The following is a 17086-nucleotide window of genomic DNA, read 5'->3' on the forward strand; positions in this document are numbered from 1 at the left end:
ACCAAAGTTTTCCAGTGAATACTCCCGGCCTGCAAAGGTGGCTTTTGTTCCATTTTCTGAGTATACAGGAGGAGGAACAGCTTTTAAGCGGGCGACATTCTGTAAGATCTGTGCAGGTTTGAGTTGATCCCTCCACTGATTTATCCCTGATCTGTAAATAAAAGGAATCAAGCAAATTAAATGTCAAACTTTATCAACCAGTCTCTGATAAATCCCTGCCCATAAAACCCACTATAGTATTAAATAATGAAACAGACGCCTTTTGTTCTTATTCCTCTCAAACTATTCCAAGGCCAAGAAGGCTACAGTCCTACGAGTCTGTCTAATTATCTAAGGTAACTTCCTAATATAACTTTATAGTGCAGAGCCATAATTAAAGAGGTTTTCGAACTCTTAACTTGTGTGTGAATGGTTTACTTAGTGTCTGTAGCAAAGATCTCTCTGTAATCAAGTCTCTCATGCAGTCACATCACTATGACCCTGGTGTTTATCTCCTGCTTGTGTGAGGTTCTGTACTCTGAACATGTAGTTATCTTCCCTTTTCACCTCTCTCCAGTACAGGATATCACACAACATATGCCTCTTATGTCCATTACTCCCTGACTCATTGACTTCCCATCTCAGGAGAGGATCATGTTTCACAATCTGAGCAGCAGACATTGCAGAGTCTGTGTGCAATAAAATGGTAGAAAGGTCCCCAAGTAGCAGAGCTGTGTTCTTTGTCAAGACTCAAGACAGTAAGTATTTACAGCGCTACGTAGTTCTTTACAAGGTAATCTTGCCAACGGCAATCCCTGGCAGTATCAAAACAAAGGTGCTATACAAAGCTGGACAAAATAGTACAAATAAACCTCTGATCTATGGTGGCCTCACCTGGTGAGCATTCAAACACATACGGTAGAAACATTTCTATATTTTTTATTGGCTCAGAAAATTCCTTTAACTTATAAAAATTGCCACCACTAGAGGGAGCTTAGGAATTTCTGTATAACAGGTAAATAACAGTATGCAGTATTATGTAAGTCAATGACTATGCATGGAGGGGGGCTGGAGGTCCCCTATAAAAAAAAAAAAAACATGTTGTGTTAAAAGGTGGAGATATTCAGTCTTCTAGAGCAGTGTTCCTCAACTCCAGTCCTCAGGGCCCACCTGCCGGTCAGTATTTTCAGATAATCCCATAGAATGATTACCTGTGGTAAGTCCTGATGCACTGACACTAATTATATCACCTGCTCAATACTAAGGAAATCCTAAAAACATGGCTAGCAGCTGGGCCTGAGGACTAGAGTTGAGGAACACTGTTATAGAGTATCATGAAGATTTTTAGTCTTACAGAGGGCCATTAGTCACTACAATATCAAGTCTAGCTTATGTTTTAAATAACCCAAACCATATTCCTATCTAGCATGAATTCTAAAACAGACTCTGATGACGATCAATCTCTGCATGAATGTAACCATGGCCAGAATTAAGCAGTGGTAAGCCTGACGTGAAATTATTCAAACTTACACACAGTAGGTCTGCGGTAACCCACAATGGCTTCCAAACCGTGAAAGGAATCTGTTTTCCAAGTCTATTGTGGTTTCTCCTACTTTTTCATCTCGTGTCAGAACGTCATAGTCATACACCGAGATCTTCAGATCTTTCTCTTGAGGTAAGAAGCAGCTCAGTTCGTACATTCTGCAGGGACAAGATTTAGAAAATGTTAATTAAAGAAAACATGTTTAGGTTACACAGGCAGAAAGGGGTTTCCAACACCAGGAATAGATTTAGATTTGAGACTGGGTTTTCTGTTCATAAAGCTTCTAGATTTAGAAGATCTGCTCTTTGGCCAAATGCAAGTTTACTATATGATCCAAGAGTAAAAACAAGCAGAAAAATATGGTAAATAGGTGAGGAATAGAGATTAAGCAACAATGAGAATATTGAGTGAGGCCATGCTGGCTGCCAGGAGCTTCTAATGAGTAATGTCTGTTCCTGAGTTGGTAACATTGATTATAGATATGGGATATAGCATAGCTCTTTATTAAAGGGGTTGTTTCATGAAGAAAACTTATCCCCTATCCACAGGAACAAGTGACTGACAGGGGTCTGACTCCTGGGACCCCCGCTGATCACAGGAACGTGGGCCTGTGCTTCTTGTCTGAGTGGAGCAGCAGACACACATGCACATCCGCTACTCCATTTATCTTTATGAGACAGCCGAAAATATAGTACAAGAGCTCGGCTTTCTTTGGCAGCCCCATAGAGCTGAATGGAGCAGCAGTGTGCATGCGTGATCAATATTCCATTCAAATAGGAGAGCACGGGCCTCTTTTCTTGTGATCGGCAGGGACGCTGCATATCCGGTGGATACAAGATAAGTTGTCTTCATGGGACAAACCCTTTATGTTCTTATAATGGTTTTCTTGACAGTTTGTCCAAGTGTTTTATTACTGATGACCTTTCCCCAGGATAGGCCATTAGTATGTGATCGCTGGGAGTCCAAATCCCGGCACCCCTGAGATCAGCTGTTTGAAGAGACACTCCAAGTGAATGTGGCTGAGCTAAAATACCGAGCACAGGCGCTATCCAATGGATGGTTCTGTACTTGGTATGCTGTGAGGAGGCCACAACGCTCAATGGAGTGCCACAGCCTCTTCAAACAACTGACTGGTGGAGGTGCCACGACTCAAACCCCACACATACTCATACTGATGACCTATCCTGAGGAAAGAAGGCTTTTCAGCTGAAAGATTGCATATGGATTAAAATCACTACTAGAATTGCATCCTTTTAGAGTGCAGCCTCTCCTTGTGCTTTGTTGAAATCTACGTTGCGGTGAGTTGAACCAAACCCTCTGAAGTGTGCACTCACCCATGTTTTATCTCTGGGAATGCTGTCCACATGTACATTTGCTCTGTTCTGAGGACAGGACATCAGTATTGGACAACCCCCTTTATCAAATCCACCAAAAATGATGCGACTCTCAAAAAAGCAAGTTTGCAAGGTGTTCTGTACATTATAGGTCAATGAGCTTACATCTTACCGCTGCATGCTTCTAGGGTCTAAAGCAACAGTTGCAAAAGTGGAACCTCCCCCATCTAACATCACTTCCTCCTCTGCAGCTATTGGCTAAAGCTGCACTAAACCGACTTCCTGTCTCTGACCACGCCCTGCATTTACTCTCGAGAGAATACCATTAATGCAGAGCTAACTGCGCTGGTCCAAATAAGTTAATTCCTACTGAGCACTGGTCCAAATGCAGTAGGAAGTCACTACAAAGGACTAGAATACTATGTCTCAGTATTAATAGAGATATGTACAGTATATGATGGGGACCAGTAGAGCATAACGTCTTCAGCCAACAGAAAGCAAGCACCGACTGATATAAACCTATAATGTTGTTAAACAAACAAAAGAATGCCCAAAATACTCCAAATTTTTTTTATTTCATTATAATCATCAACATGTCATGATTTATAAAATGTTCAAGATAGCAAAAAAATATGAAGAATCAACAGGAAAACGAATGCTGCAATCCACTGGCCGGTGTCGCTGCTACCCACCAGAACATGGAAAACATGTAAAATATGCCAGCGATATACAGGTCCTTCTAAAAAAATTAGCATATTGTTATAAAGTTCATTATTTTCTGTAATGTACTGATAAACAGACTTTCATATATTTTAGAATCATTACACACAACTGAAGTAGTTCAAGCCTTTTATTGTTTTAAAATTGATGATTTTGGCATACAGCTCATGAAAACCCAAAATTCCTATCTAAAAAAAATTAGCATATTTCATCCGACCAATAAAAGAAAAGTGTTTTTAATACAAAAAAAGTCAACCTTCAAATAATTATGTTCAGTTATGCACTCAATACTTGGTCGGGAATCCTTTTGCAGAAATGACTGCTTCAATGCGGCGTGGCATGGAGGCAATCAGCCTGTGGCACTGCTGAGGTGTTATGGAGGCCCAGGATGCTTCGATAGCGGCCTTAAGCTCATCCAGAGTGTTGGGTCTTGCGTCTCAACTTTCTCTTCCAAATATCCCACAGATTCTCTATGGGGTTCAGGTCAGGAGAGTTGGCAGGCCAATTGAGCACAGTAATACCATGGTCAGTAAACCATTTACCAGTGGTTTTGGCACTGTGAGCAGGTGCCAGGTCGTGCTGAAAAATGACATCTTCATCTCCATAAAGCTTTTCAGCAGATGGAAGCATGAAGTGCTCCAAAATCTCCTGATAGCTAGCTGCATTGACCCTGCCCTTGATAAAACACAGTGGACCAACACCAGGAGCTGACATGGCACCCCAGACCATCACTGACTGTGGGTACTTGACACTGGACTTCAGGCATTTTGGCATTTCCCTCTTTTCCCAGTCTTCCTCCAGACTCTGGCACCTTGATTTCCGAATGACATGCAAAATTTGCTTTCATCCGAAAAAAGTACTTTGGACCACTGAGCAACAGTCCAGTGCTGCTTCTCTATAGCCCAGGTCAGGCGCGTCTGCCGCTGTTTCTGGGGAATGCGGCACCTGTAGCCCATTTCCTGCACACGTCTGTACACGGTGGCTCTGGATGTTTCTACTCCAGACTCAGTCCACTGCTTCCGCAGGTCCCCCAAGGTCTGGAATCTGTCCTTCTCCACAATCTTCCTCAGGGTCCGGTCACCTCTTCTCGTTGTGCAGCGTTTTCTGCCACACTTTTTCCTTCCCACAGACTTCCCACTGAGGTGCCTTGATACAGCATTCTGGGAACAGCCTATTCGTTCAGAAATTTCTTTCTGTGTCTTACCCTCTTGCTTGAGGGTGTCAATGATGGCCTTCTGGACAGCAGTCAGGTCGGCAGTCTTACCCATGATTGCGGTTTTGAGTAATGAACCAGGCTGGGAGTTTTTAAAAGCAGAAAAGAGAAGAAAAGCTCAGAGTACCAAACTAGTAATTAGAAAAATACATGTTTTTATTAAATTCATGATTAAAAAGCACACGTATAATGGATGCCAAGGACAGGGTAAAGGGAACAGGGAAGAGAGAACAAGCGCCACCCTGGACGAACACACTGATCACAAAAAATATGTTACTATAAGACGCACCTTTCCCCCAAAAAAAAAAATCAGGGGAAATGTAGAGTGAGCGGGGGCCGGGGGAGGGACTGGGAGGAGGAGCTGGGGGCCGGGAATAGCGGCGGGGCGGTGCAATCAATGTACTATAGCCCCGCCGGTATACTAATATTAAATGTCTTATTCAATTAAAATGTATTAGATATGCCCCCTCACTCCTATATTGCTAATCATACCTTCAATCCTATTCCTAGGTGCTGTAATGCAGGCCGGGCAGGCGGCAGCGTAACTCCTTGATGTCACGTTCCTGCGCCGCCTACTTTATGAATGAAGCAGGCGGCGCAGGCAAGTGACGTCAGCGAGTGACGCGCCGGCCGCCCGGCCTGCATTACAGAACCTAGGAATAGGATGTAAGGTACTATTAGGAATTTAAGAGTGAGGGGGCATATCTAATACATTTTAATTGAATAAGACATTTAATATTAGTATACTGGGGGCGGCAGAGGCGGGGGCGGCGGCGGGGGGGGGGCGGTTGGGTGATCGAGCTGATCCGTGGATGGCACAGTTAAGGGGGGGGGTCTGTGGATGCCACTGTTATGGGCTGGGGGGCTGTGGATGGCACTGTTATGGGATGGGGGGTCTGTGGATGGCACATATATAACAGTGCCACCCACAGATCCCCCCTGTAACAGTGCCATCCACAGATCCCCCTGTAACAGTGCCATCCACAGATTCCCCCTGTAACAGTGCCATCCACAGATTCCCCCTGTAACAGTGCCATCCACAGATCCCCCCCCCCCCCCTGTAACCGTGCCATCCACAGATCCCCCCCCTGTAACAGTGCCATCCACAGACCCCCCCCTGTAACAGTGCCATCCACAGATGCCCCCCATAACAGTGTGTCCGTCATCCACAGATCCCCCCCATAACAGTGTCCGTCATCCACAGATCCCCCCCATAACAGTGTCCGTCATCCACAGATCCCCCCCATAACAGTGTCCGTCATCCACAGATCCCCCCCATAACAGTGTCCGTCATCCACAGATCCCCCCCATAACAGTGTCCTTCACAGATCCCCAGTAATAGTGCCACCCACAGACCACCATTAGTTCCAAACCCACCAAAAGCACACCTTTTGGTTTAAAATAATTTTTTTCTTATTTTCCTCCCCAAAAACCTAGGTGCGTCTTATGGGCCGGTGCGTCCTATAGGGCGAAAAATACGGTACTAGTTTGGTACTCTGAGCTTCTTTCTTCTCTTTTCTGCCATTACACTCGGAGCTTGTACCGAGTTACCCTCTTTCAGGTACCCCCTAACATCTATATGATAAATATGTAGGCACTGTCCTTGTTATTTACGTTGGGGGTCATCTGGGGTCGCTTTTTTCTTTTTCTGGGAGTTTTTAAAAGCCTCAGGAATCTTTTGCAGGTGTTTAGAGTTAATTAGTTGATTCAGATGATTAGGTTAATAGCTCGTTTAGAGAACCTTTTCATGATATGCTAATTTTTTTAGATAGGAATTTTGGGTTTTCATGAGCTGTATGCCAAAAACATCAATATTAAAACAATAAAAGGCTTGAAATACTTCAGTTGTGTGTAATGAATCTAAAATATATGAAAGTCTAATGTTTATCAGAACTTTATCACAATATGCTAATTTTTTTTGAAGGACCTATATATCAGGGTGATTCTCAGTATAGTAGCCCAGATAGTGTCACTATTCTGAGACGTAATACATATGGTCATCACCCGGGTACATAACCACTAGATAGAGCTCAACTCAGCTCAAAGTGTAGTTAAAGAAAAATATAAAACAAACGCTAGAGTCTAGCAATAGAAGGAAAAAAATGAAAAAAAAAAACAAAACACACAGAACCTTGTAATAAAGGATGTAGAGGAGCTCATCTGTGAACTTCAGATAGAAAACTGAAACATACCATGAGACATGGAGGGTAGAAGGCTGCAGGCACGGGACAGGCTAGGAACCGCAACGCGCGTTTCGCTTCAGCTTCGTCAGGAGGCAAGTGGCCATATCCCCTTATTTATATCATAAACACATATGATCTCCATAAACAATCACAGCAGCTGATACTTACTATCGAGCGCTCCATGCCTGATGATACATGCCGAACTCACAATGACGGCACCGCACTCATCAGAAGGAGGGGCGGAACGCATGTTGTGCGTTCCAGTCCACCTCCCAAGGAGACATAGCGGTGTCCCCACGTGATCCAGCGCATCACAGCAGAGCGCTGCATCAGCTGAACAGGTAAACAAAGTATCTATAGTATGTCTGATACATTAACCCCATAATGGGTAACCCTGCATACGGAAACCATATGGGAGATAGATTATTTAGAGGCCACAAATATAAGACTGGATAGATCTAGACATAGATATTATCAAGGGGATAAGTGCATATTATCATTACTGCATGACGTACACATTCACAATTATTCGAGGTTCCTAGCCTGTCCCGTGCCTGCTGCCTTCTACCCTCCATTATGTCTCATAGTATGTTTCAGTTTTCTATCTGAAGTCCACAGATGAGCTCCTCTACATCCTTTATTACAAGGTTCTGTGTGTTTTTTTTTTTTCATTTTTGTGAGGGTTTTATCTTTCCCTCTATTGCTAGACTCTAGAGTTTGTTTTATATTTTTCTTTAACTACACTGAGATGAGTTGAGCTCTATCTAGTGGTTATGTACCCAGGGTGATGACCATATGTATTAAGTCTCAGAATAGTGATACTATCTGGGCTACTATACTGAGAATCACCCAGATATATATCGCTGGCATATTTGACATGTTTTCCATCTTCTGGTGGGTAGCAGCAACACCGGCCAGTGGATTGCGGCATCCGGTTTCCTGCTGATTCTTCATATTTTTTTGCCATCTTGAACATTTTATAAATCATGACATGTTGATTATAAATAAATATACATTTTTTTGAATATTTTGGGCATTCTTTTGTTTAACAACATTATAGGTTTATATGGTTATTCATCCCTTGCCCTGACTTACGGCTGTACATTGAGGCTCTCTCGTTTTTGGTTCTATAAGCACCAACTGATGTCACATAGGAGGGTATCAATTTGTCAACTGATTTTGTACAGCCCTGTATCAGGTGGAAGAAGTTACCCTTGCCTGTGGAGTCACAGACGTTAATGAACGTGAAATATTTCAGCTCACTTAGTCTATATTCATTTCTATGTAAACATGTAGAAGATCCTGTGACGTACCTTCCGAAGACTGGATTTAGAGTGTTGGGTATGAAGTTATCCCGATCCTCAATTACTTTCTTACTTAAAGTAATTTTGATGTATGGATCACACTAGAAGCAAACACATAAATGAATGCCTCTGATCTACAGAGTGGTGGAGACAGGAGAAGCCAAACATAGAAGTAGTGGAGCACTCACCAGTCCATTACTATCCTTGGGTTGAAGATCTATACCTCTGATGATGTAGATCCGAACAATGCATTCCTGGGGTCCGCTGTCCGGCAGCTCTCGGAATTGTCGAGGAGGGGCTGGGACACTTGGGTCATCGGAGAGAGGGTATACGCGGAAAGATCCCTAAAACAAGTTAAATGGATAAAGAAAAATATTTTAATGCTAAGCAGTAGCCCGAATGCCCTTAGACTGTGGTAACGGAAGAGGAGGCCAGTGGGTGACACTAACAGATCTCCACACACTTAGGTTCTGTTCGTATCACGTTAGAGCCTTCCTCAGGACGTATATATCAGGGTAAACTCCTAATAAACTCCTTATAAAACTACAACTCCCACAAGGCCCTGCTGTAGGCCGATAGCTGTAGACTGTTTGGGCATGCTGGGAGTTGTAGTTTTGTAACAGCTGGAGGGCCGCAGGTTGAGCATGCCTGATCTAGCAGAATGCCCAGATGTTTGCTACTGTATAGAGACACGGGCATATTTCATCCATAGAATCCCATGCTAAAAATATGTTTGCTGTGCAGTATACTGAGAAGAAGAAGAAGAAGAACAAGAAGAAGAACAAGAACAAGAACAAGAACAAGAACAAGAACAAACTTTTTATTGATTTATTCCACAGTACACAAAGCTATTCAACACTTTATAGATGAGGCTATATCCACCTAGCCTTTTTCAAGTATTTTCCATCATTGATATATGGCTGGTGAGGATTCTTTGGCTGGATGACCTGTTGCCTTCCTGACTCCTTTGGGCAAGAGACACTGGTGCGGTTCTCAATTCTTTGTATATATACACTTTCAGTTAAATGAAACCCTACAGGCAGGTGTAGTGTATAGGCCGGGATTTTTCTCTAGCATATACACCAAACCTAGAGCTCTGACCTAATGTGAACAGAGTCTTGCAGAGATCCACCAATGTCACATTCAGTAGAAGCAGAAGAATAGCCACAGGGGTTGGTGGCACATGAATGGCAGAGTGCAATGACCCGCTGGTTCACTGCTAAAGGGTTAATACTACATTCACTGATAAAGGCTTAATACCAGGTCCACTGCTAAAGGGTTAATACCAAGTCGATTACTGAAGTGGTAAACGTGTTCACTGTGATGCTTATTATGTATGATCCATGCACTGTGTAACCCAAAAAGGCTATGCATAGGTAGGAAACCATTAACTTGCAGTTTGTCCGTTACAGTTGCCAGGTAATGAGCTGGTCCCATTTCCCCCTAGTTAGAGAGTCTGCAAGTAAGGAAGATAGAGTGAAGACCTGTCTAACGTGTGCTCTTGCCAAGACAGAACCCTGCTCCAGTAAAACACTATTCCTGCGAGTGAAAGCTGCGAGAAAAAGCAGCTTAGCTAAGGATTATCCTCAGAGAATGAAGCAGTGAATTTTGCAGATGGCTGAGGCCTATGGAGACGGAGTCAGTAAAGATAATGCACTTATACGGCTTTAGACTTTACTGTTCGTTGCAATGGTTATTTTCTTCTGGTGCCCGTCACACTTCTGAGATGGACTGGCCATCTGATCTAGGACTACATCCCGCAGTTAGGCACTGCAGAGATATTTTGAGGAATTGCACGATTTTAGTCATTTCGTGCATATATTTGTACTGTGACTCCTATAAATATCAGTAAAGGAGAGACTTGGTCTGTGTTCTCTATACCCGATCATAGCCATCTTCCTCCCGTCCTCCTGCCTAGCACCCTGTTGCTCATTCTTCCTTATCAGGTGCAACCCAGCCACCGCCAGGCAGCAGACCCCAAGAGACCAGGGTGTGCCCGAAGGGAAGAGGGGTTTCACCCCTCAGTCACGGCCGGGGTAAGTGCTGGAGTCGGGATTAGCCACTGTGAGGACTCCAACTACCCTCATTGCCTCCACCACCACTCCTATCCTCTTCAGCCTAATGCCACATCTGTGCAGGGCCGAGACACAGCAAGAGTGACGTGCCAATATGCCATCACCTTTACTTGGTTATGCAATTCCAGTTCTGGATTATGGATTGGTCAGGATTTATTTATGGCAAAGGTTTGAGAGGCTGCATACATTTTAGGTAATGGGGATGAACTTCTTACCTTAAACTCTCCAACTACTGATGGATCATCACTGTCTTCGGACTTCCCTCTGTACAGCTTAAAGGTTTCACAAAAATCTGTCAGGCCGCTAAACTCATCCTCCAGCTCACAGTTATACACCTGGAATGTGAAAAAATATATAATTGTATAAACATGTATAGGTGTCCCGCAAGGCTCTACCCTAGGACCCCTGTTCTTCTCCGTTTACCCCTTCAGCCTACTCTCCTCTTATCTCCTCTTCCCACAATCGCCTCTAATAATAATAATAATAATAATCATAATCTTTATTTATATAGCAGCAACATGTTCCGCAGTGCCTTACAATTCAGGGGTTCATGTACAAACCTTCATAAATAACAAAGCAACAGACAAGTTGATAACTACGACAAGAGGAAAGAGGGCCCTGCTCGCAAGAGCTTACAATCTATGAGGGGATAGGGGTGACACAAAAGGTAGAAGTACTTGTTATGTACGATAGTCCAGCCATCTTGGCAGAATAGGGGAGGAGATATAAAGCCACATGAGCCGGTCAGCAGCCAATATATGAAGTGCTTCTGGGTGCAGTGGAGGCTCAGCTTCAGGGAATGATGAATGGGCTATGGGAAGTTAGATCAAGGGAGGTGATAGGCCACCCTGAAAAGATGTGTTTTTAGCAAACACTTAAAACTATGCATGTTGATATTAAGCCCGATTTCTTGGGGTAGGGCATTCCAGAGAACCGGTGCAGCTCGGGAGAAATCTTGGAGCCGGGAGAGAGAGGTTTGGATTTATGTGGAAGTCAGTCGTAAGTCATTGGCTGAACGGAGAGCACGGGTAGGGTGGTAGACGGAGATGAGGGAAGAGATGTAGGGTGGTGCAGCACTGTGGGGGGCTTTTTGGGTGAGGACGAGCAGTTTGAATTGGATTCTATAGTGTATGGGTAGCGGAGGTATCAGAGTAGCGGTTGGACAGATAGGTGACAATGGCTGCTGCATTAAGAATAGATTGGAGAGGTGAGAGTCTGGTGAGGGGTAGGCCAATTAATAGTGAGTTGCAGTAATCAAGGCGGGAATGGATCAGGGCAACAATGAGTGTTTTTGTTGTTTCCATAGTGAGAAAAGGTACATCCCCCATACTCTGGAAATCTCTACACAACTCAACGTATCAGAGCCCTCACCTACAATGGAAACCAAAAGAAACCTGGAAATCCACCTCTTCAGACGAACCTCCAACCTACAGTATCCCTGCTGCCACTATACCATCGTATGTCCAGCTTCTACCCTCACCTACTGTATCCTTCGCAAAAGTACTGCATCCTTGTAGAATGCAAGTCCTTGCAGGCAGGATCCTCTCTTCTTCTCTATCAGTTTATAACTCAACTTGTTCATGCTTATTGTACTTGTTTTATATTATGTTTGTATACCCCTTTTTATATGTACAGGGCAATGGAATGAATGGCTCTTTCCTAATAAATAAATCATAGGTAAACCAATCTGACCATTTACCTTAAGTGTATCATAACCTTTCTGCAAATACTGGCCGCATTTTTCAGGTTCTCCGATGGAGGAATAATATTTACTCCACCAATCTACAACTTCGTCTTCCTATTAAAGAAACAAATGATTTGTCACTTGTGCAGGTTTCCAACTATTTATACACATAGTATAGACCTAACACATACATGTTTGCTGGGATAAATATCGCCACCTTCTGTATAGGATGCAAACTGCAGTTTAGTGACAATATGGTCGTTTATACAGGTTTTCACGCACATTAACAACAGGTTTAGCGTCAATAACCCCATGAACATCTACGTTTACAATAGGCAATTAGTTGGCCCATGATTCATAAGACTATAGCAGTCAATTATTTAGGAATCTGTAATATTTTTAAGGCTACTTTCACACTAGTGTTAGGTTTGGCCGGCAGGGGAACAGCCTGCCGGATCCGTACTAACGCTTGCACAAGTGCGCTGCGGTTTTTGTCCAGCCGCCTCTCTGCATGTTTGCGGTCTTCCGGCAGCACACGTGTGCAAGTGTAACATCCCGGAGTTATGTTACCAAACTCTTCTTTTCAGCTACCACATGTTAAGTGTAATTATATTGTCATATGTATTTTCCAGGCCTGTTTTATGTATCATGCTGTAATTTCCATGTGCACCAGCAGGTGGCAGCAGTATGTAGCAGGACCTTAGCCAGTTTAGTATTGCAAGACTGGAATAGTACATTTCCGGTTTAGTTCTCCCACTCTGCGAGCAGAAGTAGGCTGGTCCCATGTCCTGTCTCATGGGGAGGAGAAGGAAGTTAGTGTGAGTGTACCAGCCACCCCAGCTAGGGGGAAGGTTGTGTTAGTAGGAGCTCCCAGTTATAGGGATCCCAAATGAGGACCCTGTCTCGGTTGAGACCAGAGGACATTCCCAGCCTGAGCCATCAGCCTCAGCTGGTTGACAAGCAAGCAGCCATCCCCAGCCTCCAGGAAGAACCATTCCCTGTGAGCCAAGCTGTGAGTACTTATCCAGAGTCCAGGAGAAGCCAAACTCCTCCTCAGCTAGTCAGGCCCATACCAAGCAGAAGATAGACAGAGCAGAAGATAGATACCTGCCATATTCTCCAGGCATATGATCAGAAGCAGAAGAGATATTCATTCCTGCCACATATTGCCAATACCTGCTGGGACCTAGAGGACTATTGCTGTAACTCGTTTGGATTTAAGCTGCATTAAGTAAAGACAAGTTGGATTATATAACAAGTCTGGATCTCATTTACTGCTCCCAAGTTCCTCAATTACTCCTACTAGCAAAGCACTCATTTTATTGCAAGTGAGCCAGGATCCAGGAGTCCAGCCGTACCCAGGTAGGAGACACCATTGACATTACACAGAGACATTACCCACCTCTGGCATTCCTCACCTGGTATGTGAGTTGCAACATCTTAAAAAGGGCCCTGAGACTGTAACCTGCGCACATTGCAATTGGCGTCACGAAGAAAACTATTAACTACATCTACACCTGACCCAGTCAGTGCAAGTTATTGCGCCAGTGTGCATTAGTTCCAATCCGGCTTACTGCACAAGCGCAAGTACAGATCCATAAGGCTTTTCCCCTGACGGAACAACCTGTTGGACAAACCTAACGCTAGTGTGAAAGTAGCCCAAGACACAAAATACATTACAAAAAAAGGACATGAAGCCAGATAATCATATAGAGAGAATATAATATAGTGTAAAAAGGGTCAGGTATGTGTGAATCCTACCCTAGAATAGTCACAACTGCATAATATTGTGCAATAAACAGTGTAGGTTACCACTAGGGACGAGTACTGGTTCTCGTTGTGTAGGGAGTCTTACAGGCAATGCTCCAAAGGGAAATGTAATCAAATTAGCTCTCCTCCAGAAGCAAGCACTCACTAACGCTGGGTTCACACCTAAGCGTTTCGCAAACGCGCGTTTTTATGCGCGATTTTGTCGCTTGTTTTTATGCGTGTTTTTTGTAATAGTAAACGCGCGTTTGACGCGCGTTTGGGTGATTGACAGCAGTGTTGTCCAAAGAGTCTATGGCCCAAACGCGCGTCAAACGCGCCAAAAATAGCTCCTGTACTTGTTTGAGCATCGGGCGTTTTACAGCGCGATCGTACGCGCTGTAAAACGCCCAGGTGTGAACCATTCCCATAGGGAATCATTGGTTCTTGCCTGTTGTGCGTTTTACAGCGCGTAGGAACGCGCTGTAAAACGCTCAGGTGTGAACCCAGCGTTAGGGAACTTCACCTACAAGACTCCCTACACTAGCTGGATCTCTGCAAAAAGAACCGGTTTTCCCCAAGAGCTGCATTAAAGGAATGTCCTCCAGCCAACTAGTACCCTGCTCCGAAACGGCAGTTTACAGATGGGGGCCTATGGTTTAGCTGAAATCTCAAATCCAGTTAAAGGCTCTATAATGGGTCAGACATTGACTTACAGGGTAGCTATTTACAGGTGGCACTAAAGAGACAGCTCTCACCTACCGGTTAAGTAGCATACTGCAGCTGGTAAAACTTTATAATAGTGTTTTCATATAATTCAATGGCCTGGGATATACTAAATACATGCAAACCTGTTGAAGTTGCTAGTCAGCAAATTCAACAGAATTACAAGAAAACACAATCCAAACAAATACATTCTTATAAAAAAAAAAAATCTCTGACCGTTTGAAGGAATTCCCCTCTCTCACGAGTTTAGAATATTGATATACTTACTCATAGCTTTAAGCAGCCAGGAAAACATGGGCATTACCAGCAGATAAGAATAACTTGGCCTTTCTGCTCCTACCATAATTCCCCTCTCTCAATTAAAGACACTTGAAATCGGTTTTTACGCGGGATCGTATGTCATTAAGAGTTACTGAGCAAACACTGGAAAAAACGATGAGTACTGAACGCCTGCCAGATAGAAAACCACTGCATGTAGATTCGGTTTCCTCTGCATGAATATTAATCAGGAAAACTCTTAACTGGACACCTTGGGAAACAAACTTCTTTGGTTTGTTATATTTTGTGTTCTTGCTGCATACTTAAAATGACATGGAGCTAGTACTTGGAAATACTGCAGGACGCATTTCACAGTAGGAATCTTGGAGGGTCTTCTATTTGTCAGGGTTTCTTTGGCGGCAAAAACAGCGTAGCCGGCATTGCTATTCTTGCTGTCAAAACCGATAAAAACGGATGGACCCCATTAAAGTCAATAGGATCCACTCGAAAATAGAGCTGACATACAAGTCATGCAGCAGCTTATATCGTTTTTCAGCTTTCTAATATTTCTTGTGGTTTGATGGCTCATTGGTTTTAATATCTTCTTTCCATCCTAAGACTAAGAACCTGTACGGATCATGTCTGAGACAGGTGCATGGCTTGAGGACCAGAGTTTCCTAAAGGCATAAGATTGTCCATGGTTTTGAGGTAATATGGTAGCCAGTGATGCCCAAGTCATTGTGCAATTAAAACAAAAATGATTGATTGATGCTTCTTGGTGACAAAAATTCAACTCTTTTCAAGATTTACCATAATGTTAATGATACCATTTAATTTATGCATAAAAAAAAAAAGTATGAAGTAACTTTGCAACATTGTTTATATAAAGCTCCTATACAGGCCTGTGTCTCCATGGTTACAGACTACAGGCATACCTTGTGTAGTCTGACCTAGCAGCCACAAACTCTTCAATGTGTCCTCTGTTTAATGCCAATCTGCAAAATGTATGCTACCTAGAAGCTGGGACAGATCGAATAGAGTATGACTAACGGATCAGACTAAACAGTGTTTGTAGTCTGTAACCATGGAAACACGCAGGTCTGCATTTACAGCTCAGGAGCAGACTGGGAAAGTGGCCTTGGAAAAAAAAACTAAAAAAGTAGTCCCATTTTGTAGTCTGGTCCAAAGTAGCAGAAGGCAGGACTAACGCAATTAGGCTCGGCCAGATATACCATATTGTGGTATATTATTCACCCCAACTGAGACAAATACCACAGTGCACAAAACACTGCCCCTGAAGCACAAAATACATTCCCAAAACCTTCCACTGGCTGGCCGTGAGGAGGGCTCAGGCAGCCTCCTGGGCACCGGCCCACCGGGAAGTTTCACTGTAGGGTCTATGGCAACTCCGTTCCCTCCTACAGCTCCAGCTGCTGTAAACATAAAACAGCTGTACATTTTCTATCAAAAATATTTTATTTTACTATACCGTTTTATGTGCATTGGAGCAATATAAATACAACTTGGTTGCCAAAGCGAACAAGGAATTCATTTTTCTCTACAACCGGACAATTTTCCCATGGAAAATGAATGCATATAGTGTCATCTATCAGAACTTCCAGGGTCTCAGTCACATAAAGCCGCTGTATATCACAGTATATATTTGAAATATGCCGATATTACAAAGATTCTTACCTTTTCTTGAAGCTTTTAAAAAAAAAAAAAAAAAAAAAAGTCACCAAGGGAAAAAAAGGAAAATAAAAGCACATTAAAACTGAGAAATTTAAAATGATCGATATTATTGTTATATGTATTTTATAACAAGAGCGGTCAATGTCACCTAGTACACACAGATTTTGAATTTTGTTAGTTTTCTCAGTTTATTACACACTAAAAGTGCCAATCTGAATTATAATAATCAAATTCTGAAGAACAGCAGATTTTTATTTTGATTTAGTTTAGGATTGGCATCTCGTATGTAATAAATGTGCAATTATAAAAATTAGGAAAACACATTCCTCAGAACCCGGCAAACAAAGGGAAACTTACCTTATTAAACAACCCAATTACAAAGAATTACAGAAAATCTGTGAAATTCACACGATGTGCCACAAATTCCCAAAGGGTTTATTATATCACTTAAAAAACTGCTGCCTCCCATGGCTGGTGCCTAAATTACTGTACAATATCTGCTTTGCCAGGAAGAAAAAGGTCATTTGTAACTACAAACGACCTGAAATGAATGTGAAACCCTACCTTTTACCATCATGTTGTGTCCATTAATGTCTTCTTATAGCTTTATAGATGTTGGAGATCCATTT

The 17086-nt window shown here is 43.0% G+C and overlaps 1 protein-coding gene across 8 annotated transcripts in view; it reads right to left on the minus strand.

The window, feature by feature from the left end:
- The window catches only part of MYOF (myoferlin), a 187964-nt gene that overhangs the window by 17920 nt on the left and 152958 nt on the right, over nucleotides 1-17086 (minus strand). For all 8 annotated transcript variants that reach the window (XM_044297273.1, XM_044297274.1, XM_044297272.1 and 5 more), the window contains 7 exons: nucleotides 16461-16472; nucleotides 12051-12149; nucleotides 10567-10686; nucleotides 8465-8620; nucleotides 8286-8377; nucleotides 1510-1680; nucleotides 3-151 (listed from right to left, as the gene is read on the minus strand). In XM_044297273.1, coding sequence (XP_044153208.1) covers nucleotides 3-151; nucleotides 1510-1680; nucleotides 8286-8377; nucleotides 8465-8620; nucleotides 10567-10686; nucleotides 12051-12149; nucleotides 16461-16472 — 799 coding nt within the window. The remainder of the gene's footprint in view (nucleotides 1-2; nucleotides 152-1509; nucleotides 1681-8285; nucleotides 8378-8464; nucleotides 8621-10566; nucleotides 10687-12050; nucleotides 12150-16460; nucleotides 16473-17086) is intronic.

Source organism: Bufo gargarizans, chromosome 6 (assembly GCF_014858855.1).
Source record: "Bufo gargarizans isolate SCDJY-AF-19 chromosome 6, ASM1485885v1, whole genome shotgun sequence".
NCBI lineage: Eukaryota > Metazoa > Chordata > Amphibia > Anura > Bufonidae > Bufo > Bufo gargarizans.